General features: G+C 49.2%; 5 protein-coding genes across 5 annotated transcripts; 4 read left to right on the plus strand and 1 right to left on the minus strand.

Annotated features, from left to right (window-relative positions):
• Positions 1 to 2,658: 2,658 nt before the first annotated feature.
• J7337_009694 (uncharacterized protein) lies at positions 2,659 to 4,892 on the plus strand (the record flags this gene model as incomplete). Its single annotated transcript, XM_044827289.1, has 5 exons — positions 2,659 to 3,126; positions 3,188 to 3,795; positions 3,845 to 4,207; positions 4,255 to 4,603; positions 4,656 to 4,892. The coding sequence occupies 5 exons, from the start codon at positions 2,659 to 2,661 to the stop codon at positions 4,890 to 4,892; spliced, it is 2,025 nt and encodes a 674-aa protein (XP_044677883.1).
• A 1,111-nt stretch (positions 4,893 to 6,003) lies between these two features.
• Positions 6,004 to 7,451, plus strand: PDA1 (alpha subunit of pyruvate dehydrogenase; the record flags this gene model as incomplete). The annotated part of the gene is made up of 4 exons (XM_044827290.1): positions 6,004 to 6,135; positions 6,248 to 6,381; positions 6,438 to 6,892; positions 6,943 to 7,451. 4 exons carry the CDS (start codon positions 6,004 to 6,006, stop codon positions 7,449 to 7,451), a joined length of 1,230 nt encoding a protein of 409 aa, XP_044677884.1.
• Positions 7,452 to 8,056: 605 nt separating this feature from the next.
• Positions 8,057 to 10,910, plus strand: J7337_009696 (uncharacterized protein; the record flags this gene model as incomplete). Its single annotated transcript, XM_044827291.1, has 5 exons — positions 8,057 to 8,082; positions 8,178 to 8,311; positions 8,361 to 9,504; positions 9,552 to 10,320; positions 10,374 to 10,910. 5 exons carry the CDS (start codon positions 8,057 to 8,059, stop codon positions 10,908 to 10,910), a joined length of 2,610 nt encoding a protein of 869 aa, XP_044677885.1.
• Positions 10,911 to 11,913: 1,003 nt separating this feature from the next.
• On the minus strand, positions 11,914 to 14,919 carry J7337_009697 (uncharacterized protein; the record flags this gene model as incomplete). The annotated part of the gene is made up of 6 exons (XM_044827292.1): positions 11,914 to 13,239; positions 13,296 to 13,481; positions 13,539 to 13,630; positions 13,681 to 13,795; positions 13,845 to 13,997; positions 14,059 to 14,919. 6 exons carry the CDS (start codon positions 14,917 to 14,919, stop codon positions 11,914 to 11,916), a joined length of 2,733 nt encoding a protein of 910 aa, XP_044677886.1.
• An 843-nt stretch (positions 14,920 to 15,762) lies between these two features.
• J7337_009698 (uncharacterized protein) lies at positions 15,763 to 17,749 on the plus strand (the record flags this gene model as incomplete). The annotated part of the gene is made up of 3 exons (XM_044827293.1): positions 15,763 to 16,198; positions 16,228 to 16,487; positions 16,538 to 17,749. 3 exons carry the CDS (start codon positions 15,763 to 15,765, stop codon positions 17,747 to 17,749), a joined length of 1,908 nt encoding a protein of 635 aa, XP_044677887.1.
• Positions 17,750 to 17,963: the final 214 nt, after the last annotated feature.

Raw genomic sequence — 17,963 nt, forward strand, 5'->3', positions numbered from 1 at the left:
AAAGCCAAGATTGGTGTTCGGTCAAGTCCGCTCACACTTTTCTTTACAGCCTCCACGAAAATAGCAAGGGGGCTCAGTTCATTCAGCTTCAAGGCCAGGGTGTTGCGGTGCTTGTTAGCCTCGTTACAGCTTTTCCAAGGCATTGGGTATGCGTCGTCAGTGTGGTACTACCAAAAGCTAAATCTTCAGGGCGAATCAAGGAAGAAAAAAGGTTGGTCGTTGACGCCATTGGCGCTTCTGGTGAGTCTTCCAAGGTCTTCTTTTATTCCATGTAGGTATCCAAGGTATTCTCTCTGTAAGTAGGATTGACAAACGACAACGTCAGAGTGTGGGAATTGCAGCATCTTGGCTTGCGTTGGGAGTTTGGATGTTGGCGTTTAGTAAACGTCCATCCATGTGATACCTATTTCTTGCCAGTCCCTGCAACAAAACACAGAGCCAAGAATGTGTTATGTATGATATGTGGTGCAGACAAGATCGAGGTAACATGAGCCCTCGTATTGACAATGATCCTTACTTTAGACTCCTTGAACGCACCTGATCGTCCAAGAAGCCTTAAAGAGGGGTTCGTCAACACACTCGAGACAGCATCCAATCCCATCTTGTCGAGAGCCGCCTGAAATGTCACATCTTATCACATGGCTATACTCGATGGGGGAAGGGTAGCGATGTCTTGCAGGAGTTTGCAGTGCGGAGTCCCCCATCTTTGCTCTGAAGATATGAATGTACAAGCCATGGGTACATAACAGCACCATTGCGGCTGGTCCTCACATGTCATGGATGAACAAGATTAGTAGATGGGTACAGCTGCAGACAGTCGAGCTTGTGTGAAGATCGACGCGACGTAATATCAGAGGCTGAGGGTCGGTGGAACCGTCACGATCAATGGTGCAAAAAGTCAACAGCCACGAACTGCACCTGAGAATGGCGCACGGCTTCAACCACTACTACCTAGGTACCTGCGCAGGAACCAACAAGAGGTAATTGTCCAATCCTCTCGTTGCGTACGGATACAATCTGATCTGGTAAACGGTGGAGATGATCAATTCGATCCAAGGTAGGATTGTATTCATTTATTCAGGGTTGACAGTCAGTGGCAGGCAGACTGGGATCTGTATTCTGTTTCACTGTTTGAAACAGGTGTGGTTTGGCATCTCATGTTTCGAACTCAATTTCTCAATGAATTGAGTTGATCCGTTTGCGGGTTTGAGAACAAGATTAAAGAATGTACTTTGTTGATGAAGCGAGATTTATTCCAATGGCGGGAATGTGATTGGAACGTCCCGTCCCTGCATTGAATCAATAAGAATAAATGAGCTGAAGGAAGAAAAAGCAATGAAAAGAGCGGGCTTGCTCAGAGCCTTGAAGGGCGTGCTGGTTGGTTCCTGCGCTTCTCTTCTCTCCTTACCTTACCTCAGTCGACCTAAGGTACCTAACGTTAGGTATTCCATCCACTGGCTTCTACCCAGGCACGGAGTACCTAGGTCTTGGATTTTTTTCTTACTTCCGTCTGATATTAGATGGATGCTGCTTGTATTGACTGTAAAACCCCTTCGACGACAACCAAGAGAAAAGGAAACGAAATTTGATAAAGGCTCCGTTTTCGTTCAAAGGCCGTCTTGGGCTTCGAAGAACCACTACTTGATCCTATCATTGTTCCTCCTCTCGTCTCAGTCAATCGCCCCTTATTCAGCCAAGTTTCCCTTCCTTTGTCTCTTGTCTCGCCTCCACTTCTGCATCTGCTGCATCTCGTCATTAGGCTGATTCACTTCCTCGACGCCTCAGAATCGAGTCGGCCATCTCGTCTTGCCTTACAAAGACGGACAAACCCATTATACAGATCATCCCGTATCCTCGGTAAGACAATCTCACACCCTCGTTGTGCGCCTTTGAACCTTTTCTCGACACAAACTTCCATACCCGGCCTTGCCAGCTCTACTCAGGAGATATCCTTGTGCCGGTCACGGCGACAGCCGACATAATCATTGTCAGAAAGAAAAAGACCACCCAAGCGGAAAGGCAGGCAAAGGCAAGGGAATCGCGACAACCTAACGAGGCCCTGAACTGTACTGCAACGAATGCCGTTTAGCGCCTCTTGGATCCCGCCATCGTCCTTGGCCTGAATCCGACCCACGCGCCAGTCCCAGGCTCATTCTATTCTGAGCCAAGATTGCCATCCCAGAACAAACACAGGCATTCCCGTCCCTGCCCTGGACGTGTTAGGTACTGACTGCACTGTACCGGTACGGTACCGTACCGCCTGTCCGTCGGCTCTCTCCACTATCTCATCCTCTAGTGACTATCGCCATTCACCGTTGGTTTCTGCTTCCTGCACCCTTTCCCTTTTTTCAATATCTGCACCTAATTCTGTTTGAAGCCAACACAACATTCTTATACCGAGTCTTTTGCGCCATTATAAGCGAACCGCTCTATTCTACATGTGCTGACATCCTCCTCGAATTGTTGGCAGAGGCCTCGTACGGCTTGCTTTTCTGTTTCCCCACTCACGATCCATCGTCGGCCTCCCCTCGATATCAACCGCCGTTGTCCCTCAAGTAACCCACCTCTATCAACTGAAGTTGTTGATCCTCCTCAAAAACCGTTCCAAAGTCTATATTCCAACAAACATCGACATTTTGGAGGGCGACCACCTGGGTCATGGCCGGCTACCAACGACCCATGAGTTTTTCCGAAAGACGAGGAAGCGCCCTCAGTGACGACTTGACCCTCGGCACATCGACGAATCCCATGGTTAACCACCGCTTGGAAAAGCTGCCTCAGCAGCAACGGCACGTGCGTGGACCTCCTACTCCCAGCATGTCTACACCCGCCGCGGACTTTGATCAACAACTCACTGGCTCACCTCCACCGCCTCCCACACCCGCTGCGTCTCCGGGACCTTCGCATTTCCAACCAGATTGGAGTGATGCGGCTGATGACGAAGACTTCTTTCTCGCAAAAGTCCGGCAACACTTCAAAAACTGTTCTGGTCCTCAGAGGACTCGAGTCCTCGCCGATCTGCTGAACCTCTGTACCAGCCAGCAATTGAGTTTCGTTCACCAATTTGTCAGCCCTTTATTGAAAAAGGACCCATTTACAAGTCTGCCAGACGAACTGTGTCTTCGGGTAAGGATCATTCCTAAATCGTTGTTTTCCCTAGATCTGGTGGGCTTACTCACATGTGCAGATATTATCTTTCATCGATGACCCAAAAGTTTTAGCACGAGCCTCGCAAGTTTCCAAACGATGGCGAGATCTCCTTAGCGACGACATGACATGGAAGAATCTATGTGTCAAACACGACTACGGCCGCCGACTATCCGAGGTCTACACACATGCACCTAGTTTCTCATCAAGACCATCAGTACTGGCTTTGCATGGACTCGATGCCGACATGGCCAGCAGCAGCAGTTTCCCAGGCGCGCGCCCTTATTCCTACGCCTCAGGGACCCGATTGTTCGAGGGCTCGAATGCTTCTGGTCGACCCAGGTTACGGACTTACAAGTCCCACTTCAAGCAGAGATATCTTGTTGAAGCTGCTTGGCGATCCGGCGGTACTAGCACAACGCGGAATATCACCCAAGAGGGGGGTGTCGTCACAAGCCTGCATCTGACGCCCAAGTACATCATTGTGGCACTTGATAATGCCAAGATTCATGTGTTCGATACTGAGGGAGACTCGCAACGCACCCTGCAGGGACATGTTATGGGTGTCTGGGCCATGGTTCCCTGGGATGATACTCTGGTCAGTGGAGGCTGCGATCGCGATGTGAGAGTATGGAATCTCAAGACTGGGTAAGTTGAGAGCCATCATCAGTCTCGATCATTTGCTGACAGGATATAGTGCCTGTTTACACACCTTGCGAGGTCACACGTCGACAGTCAGGTGCTTGAAAATGGCCGATGCAAACACGGCAATTTCTGGATCCCGGGATACCACCCTAAGAATCTGGGATATCCGAACCGGTCTTTGCAAAAACGTTCTTGTTGGCCATCAGTCCAGTGTTCGTTGTCTCGAGATCAAGGGAGACATTGTCGTATCCGGTAGCTATGATACTTTCGCTCGAGTCTGGAGCATTTCAGAGGGCCGTTGCCTTCAAACGCTACAGGGCCATTTTAGTCAAATTTATGCCATTGCGTTTGATGGTAAGCGAGTCGTGACGGGTAGTCTGGACACCAACGTGAGAATTTGGGATCCGACTTCTGGGTATGTGTCTCTTTGAACTACAGATAACAGCTACTAACAGTTGGAAGTGAGTGCCTGGCTATTCTCCAGGGTCACACGTCCCTCGTTGGACAGCTTCAGATGCGCGGTGACACCTTAGTTACTGGTGGATCAGATGGATCGGTTAGAGTTTGGTCACTGAGAGAAATGTGTCCGATCCACCGTCTCGCAGCTCACGATAACAGCGTCACCAGTCTGCAATTTGATGATACTCGAGTCGTGAGTGGTGGCAGTGATGGTCGAGTTAAGATCTGGGACCTCAAAACTGGACATCTCGTTCGTGAACTCATCGCGCAAGGTGAAGCTGTCTGGCGTGTTGCCTTCGAAGATGAGAAGTGTGTTGCGTTGGCCCTGAGACACGGCCGTACAGTCATGGAGGTAAGTCGATATTGGACGAGGGCTGACAACGTTCTTAGACTGACTTTGATAGGTGTGGTCGTTCTCACCACCCGAAGATATGCTATATGACCGACCGCTCTCGCTTCAACAGCGGGTACTGGAGGATGACCCGAATCGACCACTGAGCGCCATGGCTATCGACTATCGTACTTCACAACAGACTTTGGCCAGTCCTAGCCAAGACGCTTTAACCCAGGATGTCGAGATGAACGACGTTGGACCTTCAACTGCCCCATTGCAGGGCGGTACGTTCTTTCATGACGACTGAGCTGGGAGTTTGGTGATGCCAACGATGGCCCTGCGTCAACCATCGTGATATGACATCGGCGAGCACCAGTATTTCAAGCGTAACCCGATTTTGTGGACTCAACACTTAGTATCGAAGACGGATCCGGTCATCCGCACTGCATTGCACTATACTTTTTCTTCGAATTGTTGTAGAGGCGCCAAGGGATTTTGAAAGCATGTTTTGGGCGTTGCTGCATCACCACCAGTTCACAGAATATGTTAGTTATGGATGGATGATCATGCGAATTTGCATGGGAGTATGACAGCATGAAACAAGGGGTCATGGGAAACAGGAGCCACGGAAATGGAATACGGAGTTGCATCTCAAGGCGGCTCGGACTATATAAGAAGTCGATGCCAACGTTCTGGTTTTTTGACATTGATCGTTATCTTCATCATAATACCACATTGACAGCGCATGTATAGAACGAATAGAGATTAGCCCAGTAATGTTGGGTTCCACCAATAACACCTGCCAATTCTTTGTTTTTTATTTATTTATTCCGGAGCTATTCTGTAGGTATGAGTGATAAACTGCCATCACGGGCCATGTTTTCGTTCCTGTGAGGTCAAATCGTTGAGCCCGAATATAGGTTTCCAGGGACTGAGAGTATGTATGTATGTACCTCAGCTAGCCCAGCAAGGGACTTCTGAACCTCCACCAGGAAAACCTCTTGTCGTGGCTCGGAGGTAGAAGGGACGATGTGGATAGAGCCCCACATCGGCGAGAATTACACCGACGAAGTGGTGTGTCACTTAGACGGTCTTGTATGGAGCAGAAAGATGGTCAAGAGGTGGTCTTTTGATAATCGGAGAACGTCTAGGAACATCTATCAGATATCATCGACGTATACATGTCCTCGGAGAAGATTATCTCTTCAGTTGGACTGTCTGGAGGCATTCAAAGAGAACGCAAGCATGTATATATCACGTGACCGTTAAGCCTATTCAGGACTAGACCTACCAACAATTGGAGGCCAAGCTCAACGCTCTGCCGCTCAACAGCGACTTTTTCTGAGCTCCATCCAGCCAAGTCGCAGTTATCAACTCGACAACGTCCTGATCCCTCAGTTCAATTCTCCATATACACGATGTTGTCTCGAGCTCTCCGTCTTCCCAGGGCTGTGCCTATGCGCACCAAGCTCGCTGCTCCCGCTTTCACTGCCATTCGCTCTGTCACCACTGATGCCGCTTCGGCGTCCCTGAGCCACTCAGTTCCCAAGGTGAGAAAATGCGCACTTTCCGTTCCGCAAGGGTCCTTCAGAATACCCTCGCCCGACACTTCGTCCTCCGCAATGCGCCTACGAACCATCACTGACCCTTCGACTGCTGCAGTCCGATGACGAGCCTTTCTCTGTTAACCTCAGCGATGAGAGCTTCGAGACCTACGAGCTGGACCCCCCTCCTTACACCCTGGAGGTGACTAAGAAGGAGTTGAAGGACATGTACCGCGAGATGGTCATCACCCGGTATGCAAACAACATCCCCCACGATTTCAATACGGCATTTACTAATAATCCCGCAGACAGATGGAGATGGCGGCCGATCGTCTGTACAAGGAGAAGAAGATTCGTGGTTTCTGCCACTTGTCTACCGGCCAGGAGGCTGTTGCCGTTGGTATTGAGCATGCCATCACCAAGGAGGACGATATTATCACCGCTTACCGATGCCACGGCTACGCTTTGATGCGTGGTGCTACCGTTCGATCCATCATTGGCGAGCTGCTTGGCCGACGTGAGGGTGTCTCCTACGGCAAGGGTGGTTCTATGCACATGTTCGCCAAGAGCTTCTACGGCGGTAACGGTATCGTCGGTGCTCAGGTTCCCGTTGGTGCCGGCCTTGCCTTTGCTCACAAGTACAATGGCAACAAGAACGCTTCTATCATCCTCTACGGTGATGGTGCTAGCAATCAGGGCCAGGTCTTTGAGGCTTTCAACATGGCCAAGCTCTGGAACCTCCCTGCCCTCTTTGGCTGCGAGAGTAAGTCAATATCATAAGAACGAGCCAGAGCGCTACTGACAACCCCACAGACAACAAGTACGGTATGGGTACCGCTGCTGCTCGTTCTTCCGCTTTGACCGACTACTACAAGCGTGGACAGTACATCCCCGGTCTGAAGGTCAACGGTATGGATGTCCTTGCCGTTAAGGCCGCTGTCAAGTACGGCAAGGAGTGGACTGCTGCCGACAAGGGACCTCTCGTCCTTGAGTACGTCACCTACCGATATGGAGGTCACTCCATGTCTGATCCCGGTACCACCTACCGAACCCGTGAGGAGATTCAGCGCATGCGATCCACCAACGATCCCATTGCTGGACTCAAGCAGAAGATCCTGGACTGGGAGATCACAAGTGAGGAGGAGCTCAAGAAGATTGACAAGGAGGCTCGTGCCCACGTCAACGAGGAGGTTGCTGCTGCTGAGGCCATGGCCGCTCCTGAGCCCAAGCCTGAGATTCTGTTTGAGGATATCTACGTTCGTGGATCCGAGCCCGAGTACATCCGTGGCCGTATTCCCGAGGAGAACCACTACTTCCAGTAGAGGAATTGAGCGCGAGGCCGTACCACCATAATGATTTGAGCACTTGATGCTTGCTGTAATATACATCCATGATCTATCTAGAAAGAGGCCTGGCATGGTCCGAAAATGGAGAAGGGCGAGGACCCAGGATTTCTTTTTTCGTGTTACTCATGGATGTCTCTTTTTCCTGCTGTGGTTTTATATCAATGTCTTTCTCAGAGTTAGAGCCAATAACGAAAGAAATCATCCAATATCATGATATTTGGCGAGGTCTCGGCCTATCTCCCCCGAGGCAACAAGAGCTTGCAGGGGACCCTCTAACAATTAATTAACGCGCGCTAATAAATTTTGATCGACGCCTTACCGAACATGGGAATAGCCGGGTGCACGTCAGTCACGTGGAGCAGGCATCTCGCGCGTTCTGGTCGCACCTACCCTCGCGAATGGTAGCTAATTAACGCGACAGGTTGCCTAGCGGGCGCGTCATGCTACTCAGTGTCAGGTCAACTCGCGGGCTCACAATTGCCCCTCTCTTTTTACAAAACACTTCCAGATTGTCATCACGACCTGTAAACCGTTACTCTTTGTGTTTGTTTCGTTTGTTTTCAACAACAATTCCAGGCATCATGGCCCCAAAACAGGCGACACTCGGGTACGTCAAGTCCGGACAGAGCACAATCGGGTGTGTGGAGGGACAACTAGAATCTAAAGACTCGATCACTGACCAAGGCCAATTGCTAACTACAGGAAGTTCTTTGGGGCAAAAGGTGCGCCTCCTCAACAGACAAAGCTTTCCTTCAGCAGCAAACCCAAAAAAGAAGAAGTGAAGGACGAAGAGGAGGCTGACATGAAGGTCAAATCTGGCTCCGATTCTGAGAAAGGTATTTTGCTACTTCGATGAAATCCCATGGTATTCTAAATATGGATCAGAAACAAAGAAGCGAGCAAGGTCAGAAGACAAGCCCAAACCCGAGCCTACGCCCATTCAGAAAGAGGAAGCCGATGACGAGAGCGATGGACCTGTCACCAAGCGAGCACGAAGAAGTCGAAGGCGAATTGAGGAAGAAGATGACGATGAGATGGGTGAAGAAACCGTGAAGAAGGACACACATGCATCCCCCAAGAAGTCAAATGTCGCAAGCACATCCCCAAAAGTCAAGTCGCCCAAGAGGTCAAAGCCAACCCCCAAAGCCAAGGCGGCCAAAGAACCAACTCCTGACGAGAACGACGATTCTGCCAAAGAAGAGGCTTCGACAGCTTCAGCTTCGGAAGCCGAGCTTGACGACGAGGCAGATGTCGAGGATAAGCCTGAGGTTGCTGCCAAGGCTCGCGAGAAGGTCCAGACAAAGTTCAAGTCCAAGATGAATGACCCCTATCCTGACTGGAAGCCCGGCACCCCTGTTCCGTATGCGGCCCTGTGTACAACTTTCTCTCTTGTGGAAATGACCACCAAACGATTAATTATCATGGAGCATTGTTCTCTGTTCCTTCGCCAGGTCATGCGCCTGACCCCTGAGGATCTATTACCTACAGTCTTATTAATGATCAACAAATTGGCTCCTGACTACGCTGGCATCGAGCTTGGTATCGGCGAGTCGTTGATCATGAAGGCTATCGGCGAGACGACCGGGCGAAGTCTCCAGGTGATTAAGGCTGATCAGAAAGAAATTGGTGATCTTGGACTGGTGGCTGTAAAGAGTCGATCAACTCAGCGCACTATGTTCAAGCCCAAGGCTTTGACTATCAGGGGTGTGCATCAAGGCCTAATGAACATCGCCACTGTCACTGGCAACGGTGCTCAGGGGCGCAAGGTGGATGGTATCAAGAAGCTTCTTGCTGCAGCTGATGCCAACTCCACCGGTAAAGTCGATATTACTAAGGACAAAGGAGGGCCCAGTGAAGCCAAATTTATCATTCGATTCCTGGAAGGAAAGTTGAGACTTGGTCTGGCTGAGAGAACTGTGCTTGTTTCTTTGGCGCAAGCTATTGTTGCCCACGAAGCAGATGCCAAGGGTAAGGTCCCTAGTACCTCGGATCTTGAGAAGGGTGAATCGATTCTCAAGACTGTCTACAGGTAAGCCACGTGGACCACTGTTGATGATACATACTCACAAAACACAGTGAACTTCCGAGCTACGACGTGATTATTCCTGCAATGCTAGAACACGGGATCATGAAGCTTCGGGAAAATTGCAAGCTCCGACCCGGTGTACCTTTGAAGCCCATGCTGGCCAAGCCAACCAAGGCCATTACTGAAGTACTCGATCGCTTCGAGGGACAAACCTTCACCTGTGAGTATAAGTATGATGGCGAAAGAGCACAAATCCATTATGTGGCAAAGGATGCGCCTCAAGAACTAAGCGAAGCGAGTCAAGGCGCTGCCAAGGAGGCTGCTGCTGGTGTTGCTAGCATCTTTTCCAGAAACTCCGAAGATCTCTCCCGAAAGTATCCCGATATCCTTGCCAAACTCCATACCTGGGTCAAGTCGGATACCAAGAGCTTTGTCCTGGATTGTGAGACAGTGGCCTGGGATGTTGATGAGAAGAAAGTGTTGCCCTTCCAGCAACTCATGACACGCAAGAAGAAGGATGTCAAGGTTGAGGATGTAAAGGTCAAGGTTTGCGTATTTGCATTTGATTTGTTGTACCTCAATGGAGAGGCTGTTGTTGAAAAGGCACTGCGTGAACGACGTGAGCTTCTCGAAACCGCGTTTAATCCTGTAGAAGGCGAGTTTTCCTTCGCTACGCACATGAACGGTCAAGAACTGGATGAGATCCAGGTTTTCCTTGACGAAAGTGTCAAGGCATCATGCGAGGGTCTGATGGTCAAAATGCTGGATGGAACTGAGAGTGGATATGAGCCCAGTAAGCGAAGTCGTAACTGGCTCAAGGTAAGACTTGGAAACTGCATTACTAGAATCTGTATGACTGACTGCTATCATAGATCAAGAAGGATTACCTCTCCGGCGTCGGTGATTCATTGGATCTTGTTGTTTTGGGAGCATACTACGGCAAAGGCAAGCGTACATCTGTTTACGGCGCATTCCTTCTGGCCTGTTACAACCCCAACTCGGAGACATACGAAACTGTTTGCAATATTGGAACTGGCTTCTCAGAGCAGGTCTTGGAGGATCTCCATACCAAATTCTCTGAGATTACCATTGACAGGCCTAAGCCTTTTTACTCCCACTCTTCGGGTGGTCAACACCAACCTGATGTCTGGTTTGAGCCTCGGTATGTCTGGGAAGTCAAGACAGCCGATTTGACCCTCAGTCCACGGTACAAAGCCGGTGCTAAGGAGGGTGTCGACCCGTCAGGAAACAAGGGCATCAGTCTTCGATTCCCTCGCTTCATTCGTGTGCGAGATGATAAGAAAGCTGATGCTGCCACGACAAGTCGCCAGGTTGCTGAAATGTATCGCAAACAGGAGAGCGTGACAAAGAACAAGGGTCCCTCTGTTGACGATGACTTTGAGTATTAGATTTAATGTTGTTCTCTTTGGCTTTCTCAGAGGAGAAGTTTATGCATCGGCTGGTATGTTGCTGCTCCGGCGTTGGTCTCATATCATACTTTATCAGGATTACAATTAAGCATGGGAGTTGCACGTTGACCGAAAAATTAGTGGCTATTTTGACCTGACCATTACTTCATGATAATTCAAGCAATTTTATGACCAATACTCAGATATCTAGTGTCATGTGTCCTGGCGTGTAGTTTTTGGTTGCAAATAAGGGTACCACTTTTGGCGAGCTGAATTAATGTCTGTTATGCTCTACGGAATAGAGAACATAGTTACAAAGCTTAGCTATAAGTTAGGTATTCAGATGTACTGGGCCTATCTTAAGTATTTTATAGCTTTGACCCAGTAACGACCAAAAAAATGGGATCCAGATATTCCAATAAGCCACAGAAGTATCAACAGTAAAGTCTCTAGCCAGACTGAAGTCTTAATAAACTTAATCAATAAGGTTGCCTTTAGGCTGCAGCATCTCAACCAAATCTAAACAAGATGAACACGTCGCCCAACCACCTGAATAAAAAGATTATGTGCGCAACAAAGAGTTTTGTCCGAAAGTCAAAAGAGCCCTTCGGCGGGCAAACGAAGCCGTAGTCAATTGAACAGAATTCGCCTGACTAAGCACATTCGCCCCATGAAATGATAACTGATGCCAAGGCAACAAACAGTAGTATCAACAGTGGCCTATCTTAGGTATACTGTTCTCCCTTGGCATATGATGCTACAAGAGATGAGCACATCTTGTAATAAAGCACGAAGCGCATGATATCACATAATAACGGTTCATTTTGGAGACTGAGGAGAGGTTAGTAATATGTCGGGATAGATTTGGACGAAGCGTTGAATGGTACACACATAGATATATGTAATGATAGCCTATCAAGAATAGCAAACCCGTCTATATGATCACAACCAATATACCCACGATCAATCATATATGACCCAGCATCAAATCTACAGGCTCCTTTTATAACATTGGTTCTTCCCCTTGTATGCTATCCCCATCATCGGCACCATCGCCATGTAATAATCCACTACTTTCACCGCCGCCATTGTCATCTGCTATCCTGTCTGTCACGCCAGTCTCATGACCAGCACCACCGGGTGCCAGACCCATAGTGCGGCGTGTCTCTTCGGCACCATTGAGGACATACCAGACGTCCTTCTTCGTCAACAAGCCCTGCAGTACTCCGCGATCGCTGAAGAGAAGATATCTCAGGCCGAGCTTTTGAAAATATGTAGCGACAAGGTGAAGACTTGTATGCGAAGCCCGGGTAAGCGGTGTTTGGTCCATCCAGGGGCGAAGATCCAGGGTCGTACGTGGATCTGCCATGGGTTGGTGAGAGAAAAAGGCTTCAGTCTCAGGTGGTAGCAAACGAGGTGCTTGCGTTGAGGCTGAGAGATTATATGCCAGCTCGGCACGAGAGATATATCCAAGAAGAATGGCTTCTCGGGGATCTGATATGACGGGGAAACCGCGGTATGGGTGCATCTCGAGGATAGTGGTGAGAGATGCGATGGTGTGACCTGTGGCAGTAAGAACTACAAGATCCTCGATGCGAGTCATGACTTGAGAAGCTGGGATGTCAGGGATAGATTCGTTGTTCTCACTGTTGTCGAGAAAGGGATACTCGTTGAAGTGAATCCACGATTCGTAGATACCGCGACGAGAGAAAGCATCGCCCACCCACTTTGATATCATGACAGCGATCATAATGGGGAGAACATAGGTGAGGGCGCCCGTGAGCTCGAACATGATGACGACAATAGAGACAGTCAAACGGGTTACTCCAGCAAGAGATGCTGCTGCTCCGACGATGGCGTATGTCCCTGGTGTGACGCAGGGTATGTCAGGTTCGCATGAGCCAAATAAGAAGAATCCAGGGTGATTGGTAACCCAAATCTCCATGATGATACCTACAGCGCGGCCTGTCAAGGCACCAATGGCCATAGAAGGGAGAATGATTCCGGCGGGAATCTGGAGACCGAATGTGACAGCGGCGAGGAAGAAGCCCAATACAGATGCAAAGACTAGGAGGACAATGGTCCTAGCCGAGGCAGCTCCTGTTCTACAGAGGCCGATGGGGTCGTCAAGAACCTGCGAGCATTCTGAAAAGAGGTTGGAGACGAGCTCAGTCGTCTGCACTTTCATGTAGAAGTTGGGGTAGTTGATGAGGGCCGTGAAGAAGGCCACGATGAGAACTTGGACGATAGGGCCTGGAATCCATCGGTTCGACTTCTTCCAGCGAGCAATAGCCATGTTGAGCCTTATGAAGAAACCGCCATGTATGCCCTGGAGAGGAAATACTGTTAGTTACTTGTTCTGTTTGTACTTGGTATTGGACTTACACCCATGATGCCTAGTATGGCGTAGGGGAGCAGCTCGAAGCCATGCCATCCAATGCTGTAGTGAACCTGATACAAGACAAGCTTGCCAGATCGAAAGGGATCGAAAGCCTGAAGAACAACTGCAGCAGTCATGGCACAGACAAAGCTCTGCCACATCGTCTTGTCTGGAAAGTAATAAGACAAAGTCTGTAAAGAGTTGGTATATTAGTGTTGGTTATAAGTCTGGGACTGAGCATAACTAACCTCGAGACTGAATAAGACACCACCGATGGGGGAACCAAATGCAACTGAGACACCTGAAGCGGCAGCAGCCGAAAGAACCTCACGCTTGCGGGCTAATGGCGTTAGCTGATGGAAACCGACTGCATCAGAGGGAAGCTTTTACCTTCATTGTCATTGATGTTGCGGAACAATTTCGTAAATACGTTGGCGCAACAGCAAGCAACATGAATTAGGGGGCCTTCTTTACCCAACCACATGCCTGATGCAACCGCAAGAGCCTGTGATGGTGTCAGTGACGAGCTGGTAAGCAGTATAGACTTGACTAACAAGACCAAGAGACTTGATGATGAGTGTCCAGAGTCCAAGGAACCGTCGAATGACGAAGCCCCCCAGAACAGTCTTGATTTCTGGAATACCACTGTGTTTTGCGTAGATGGCATATTCTTGGACGAGAAGGGCTGCGACATATGCAAACAGCATCTTGCAATTGTTAGTCATATGAGGTAGTAGAAGCTATGGGGTCCCCGTGGACTGTACATACCGCGAAAGAAATGAAGAAGAAATACTCGATGAACCACTTGCCACCTTTTGAATGGACTCCCAGGGCGTCGCCCCAAGTCTTCCAACCGTCGCATTTGGAGCCTTGGTCATAGCCATAACAGCAGAAGGCCTTGTTTAGGTAAAAATGGCCTCCTTCTGGACCACTGGCGCAGTATCCTTCCTTCAAATCTCCAAGCCAATCGGTCGTGACGTTGATGACAGCAGCAACAGTGCCTACAAGCATACCCGTCAAAAGCAGGACGATCCAGACTTGGCTGGCATCAATGAGGCGTCGCACATAACCTACAACCCCAGACGCACTCGAGTATAGCATGCGCAATCTCTGGCGCTCTTTTGTGTATTCGAAGATCCAATCGATGGCCGTAAGATCCTCGTAACCAACTCGACGCCCTGGTCCCTCGACATACCAATCATGCGGCACACCATCCTTGGAAGCTTCGTTGAATATGACAGTCTCAGGGCGCGGGGGGGTATTAGAGCTTGGATAAACAGCCGGAGACGGTCCTCTCGAGGAGGCATGCAGTCGTGAACCTGTGATGGCGGAGAGAAGTCGAGAGGGCGCAGACCAGAACGAGGGCCCCTGTCTACGTTTAAAGGTCATGGGCGCACCCAGATTGCTCTGAAGCGGATCGTCGCCGAGCACATGATCTCGGTCGCGAGACCTTCCCCGGCCGCTGTCATCGCTGGCGTCGTCGTGAAGGAAATCGAGCTCGTCGCGATCGTCGGCATTGGAGTTTGGAGTAAGCGACGAGGACGAAGCGGCGGAAGCGGAAGCGGAAGCGGAAGCGGAAGCAGAATCAGAAGCGAAGGCGTAGGGGTCGTTTTGAGACGCTCCAGACATGATGCGGCTCATGACATTGTGATCATGCGGTGTAAGAGCTCACAGCTGGCACAGAGTCTTTGGTTTGTGAGAGGTTTGAAAGGGAGAGTGAAGATAAAGTTAGATACGAGGCTGTTGGTGTCCATTTCAAGTGCGCTATTGACTCGGAGAGTTCAGTGGAGGACACGGAATGGCTACAGTAGGTCCTGGTTGGCTGTTGTAGGGTTTGGATTGCCTAAAACGTCGACTCGACCAGCTGAGAACATTGGATGCATCAGTGACTTAGACGGTGCCGGGTGGTTGATTATAGCTGAGACAAGCAAGAGTCTCAAGAAATATTGAAACATTCTAGTTAGGTTGTTATTGTCTCGAGTTGCATTTTTGAGGCTCAAGTTTAATTACTTACTACCTAAACCGATTTCCTGGTCTCGCGAAGATCTTGGCTTTCATTGTCCTTGTCTTGAAACACTTATTTATTGATAGACTAGCAGTATATGATACTACGAAACGATATGCTTAGGTCTCAGTAACAGTTGGGATTTCTTCATCATTAAGATGAATTTGCTGATATTACGCTTTCTGTGGCCTAAATGTTGGAGGTTTCTAGAATTCAGTCATCTACTATAAGGCACGGAGGGGAATTTACCTACCTATAGAATAGTGGGACCCAACAAAGAAAGTTGTGGCAAGTCGAGTCCATATCTCACCTCACACATGTGCTCTTCTCATCTTTGTTAGCAACTATTCTCATATACAACCAAGTCTTTATCTTCATCAAGAAACTCGATTGCTGCAGTCGACGTACGAAAACTACAGCTCGGTCGGTATTTCGAACTCAACTCATTACTACAAAATAGAGACAGGATGGCTGAGAATACAACAAGTACTGCTTCTCAACCTACAGACATCAACAAGATACAGTCACTTCTCAAGGCCAAAGATGATACCCAAAGATTTGTTGGACTGGCCCTCCTAAAATCTCTTCTCGACACCTCAGAACAACTCCGCCAAGATGAGCAAACAGTTCAAGGTCTATGGTCCAGTCTCTCACCCAAGTTCCTCGACCGACTGCTGCGCACAGGCTCAAAGCCTTCAACCCAGAATTCAAAAGAGATGTTGGATTTGGCTGTATCTGTCTTGTACATTTTCTCCATTCTTCTTCCCGACCAGGCCAAGAGTGATGCCAAATTCATCAACAGGATCCCCTTGCTCGTCAATGCAGTTCTCTACAGGTGTGAAGCCTCCTCGCCAGGCAAAAGGAACAAACTAATGACTGTCTCAGCTCTGAAGATACCACAAGGTTAATACTTCAACTGATACATACACTAGCAAGCTCACAACAAGGAGCACAAGAGTTCATCAAGGTAGAAGACTTTAGCTCCCTTACCGAGATCGCTCCTAGCCATGCACAGGTTCTAGATATCTTTTGCTTTGCATGGCTCAATTCCATGACAACCACTGAAGATCCCTCGATGCTGGCGAGGCAGGTTGACGACACGATCCAGAGTCTAGTCTCATCATTCACTGGAACTGATGGTGTCACCCTTCTCGAGTTCCTTGGTTACTTTCTTCGGCATGCCAACTCTTCTGTGCGTTTTCCACGCCTTCTCCAAGAGAATCATCTAACAATTTGCACCAGATGCTTCCTCAGCATCCCAGGTGGCTCAAGGCAGTCGTTATCTATGTTCAAAACCTCGTCACAAGTAGGCCAACACCTGAAGCCCGAGCGGCATATACAAATGCCACAGCCTCCATACTCCAAGCTTTCCCGTCTGAGGCACCGAAGTTGGTGTTTATCGATGACAAAAAGGATGACAAGGCCTTCTCATACCTGCTCATCAACCTCCTGCTCATCGATATTCGCTCTTCGGCTCCCACTCTTCTAGAACAGCTAAATAAGCCCGAGTATCCCAAAGTCTCAACACGCCTCACTTCTGCATTCGACGTCATCTCAATCTTCATTGGATACCTTGTGCAGTGCTTGGAAGACGAGTCCATGGAAACCTTCTTCATGACCCCCGAGAACCTCCTCAAGCTTCGTAAGGGCATTTCCGAGACAATGTCGCTCACAGCCGAGTATCTTCGCGATCGATGGGATGCTTCAGTCGCCGGAGCAATGGGACTACATCCAGACGCCCGAACTGGCACGACAGACACATCAACTGGAGTCCACCACACACTCGCTTGGGGCTCAATGAGGGATAATGCTGACGATGATATGTTCATACTTTCAGCTGTACGAGCGTTGGCGCTCTGGCTGCGAGAAGAGGAGAATGATATCCTGCGGAAGGAGGCTACTGGTTTGATGGATATGTTTATGGATCTTTACAAATCCAGCTCTCAACATAAACTCGACTTCCGATCCCCTGTCCTCGTGACTCTAGAGGGTGTGACTACGCTACCCCAAGGTCGCGAGCTGTTGCTCGCCAACGAAGGTTGGATAATTCTCACCCACGATCTGAACTCTATCCTGCAGTATGCCTCACGGACTTGCGGAGAGCAGGAGGCCGCTCGGGCTACAGACATTGTTCGCATTCTACTTCCCATAGTTGAGCAAGAATCCAATGGTGTTCCTGAAGCTTGGATGGATCTCATCACTTCAGTAGCAGCATGGGATATCCCTGATTCAGAGTTATCACCCCAGGTACAGGAGGCAGTAATATCCTCTTTGCAACTTTGCTGTTCGGTGCTGGGAGGGGCGAACCGGGGCATGCGGCAGAGATACAAGCATTCTATTGCTGCTATCCACGGGATTACGTCTCAACTTGCTAAGCAAGTGAATGATGATAACCCTGAGAGGGAGATGTTAGAAGATGTTCTCGCTACATTGGGTTCGTTAACGCAGGAATGATGACAACTACAGGATAGCCTTTCGGGTGTTCTAATCTTGACACAACGCTCAGAGCTAAATGCTGTGTGGAATAGATAGTGCTTATGTCAATACGTCAAGCGGTTAAATACATCATGGTGTTCTGTCCTACCCCTCACGAGATTGCGGCATCCCCTTTGGCCAACAGTAACTTCATCAATCACGCTGACGAAACTTGGGCGTTGCGTTGTAAGAG

This window comes from Fusarium musae, chromosome 7 (assembly GCF_019915245.1).
Source record: "Fusarium musae strain F31 chromosome 7, whole genome shotgun sequence".
Classification (NCBI taxonomy): domain Eukaryota; kingdom Fungi; phylum Ascomycota; class Sordariomycetes; order Hypocreales; family Nectriaceae; genus Fusarium; species Fusarium musae.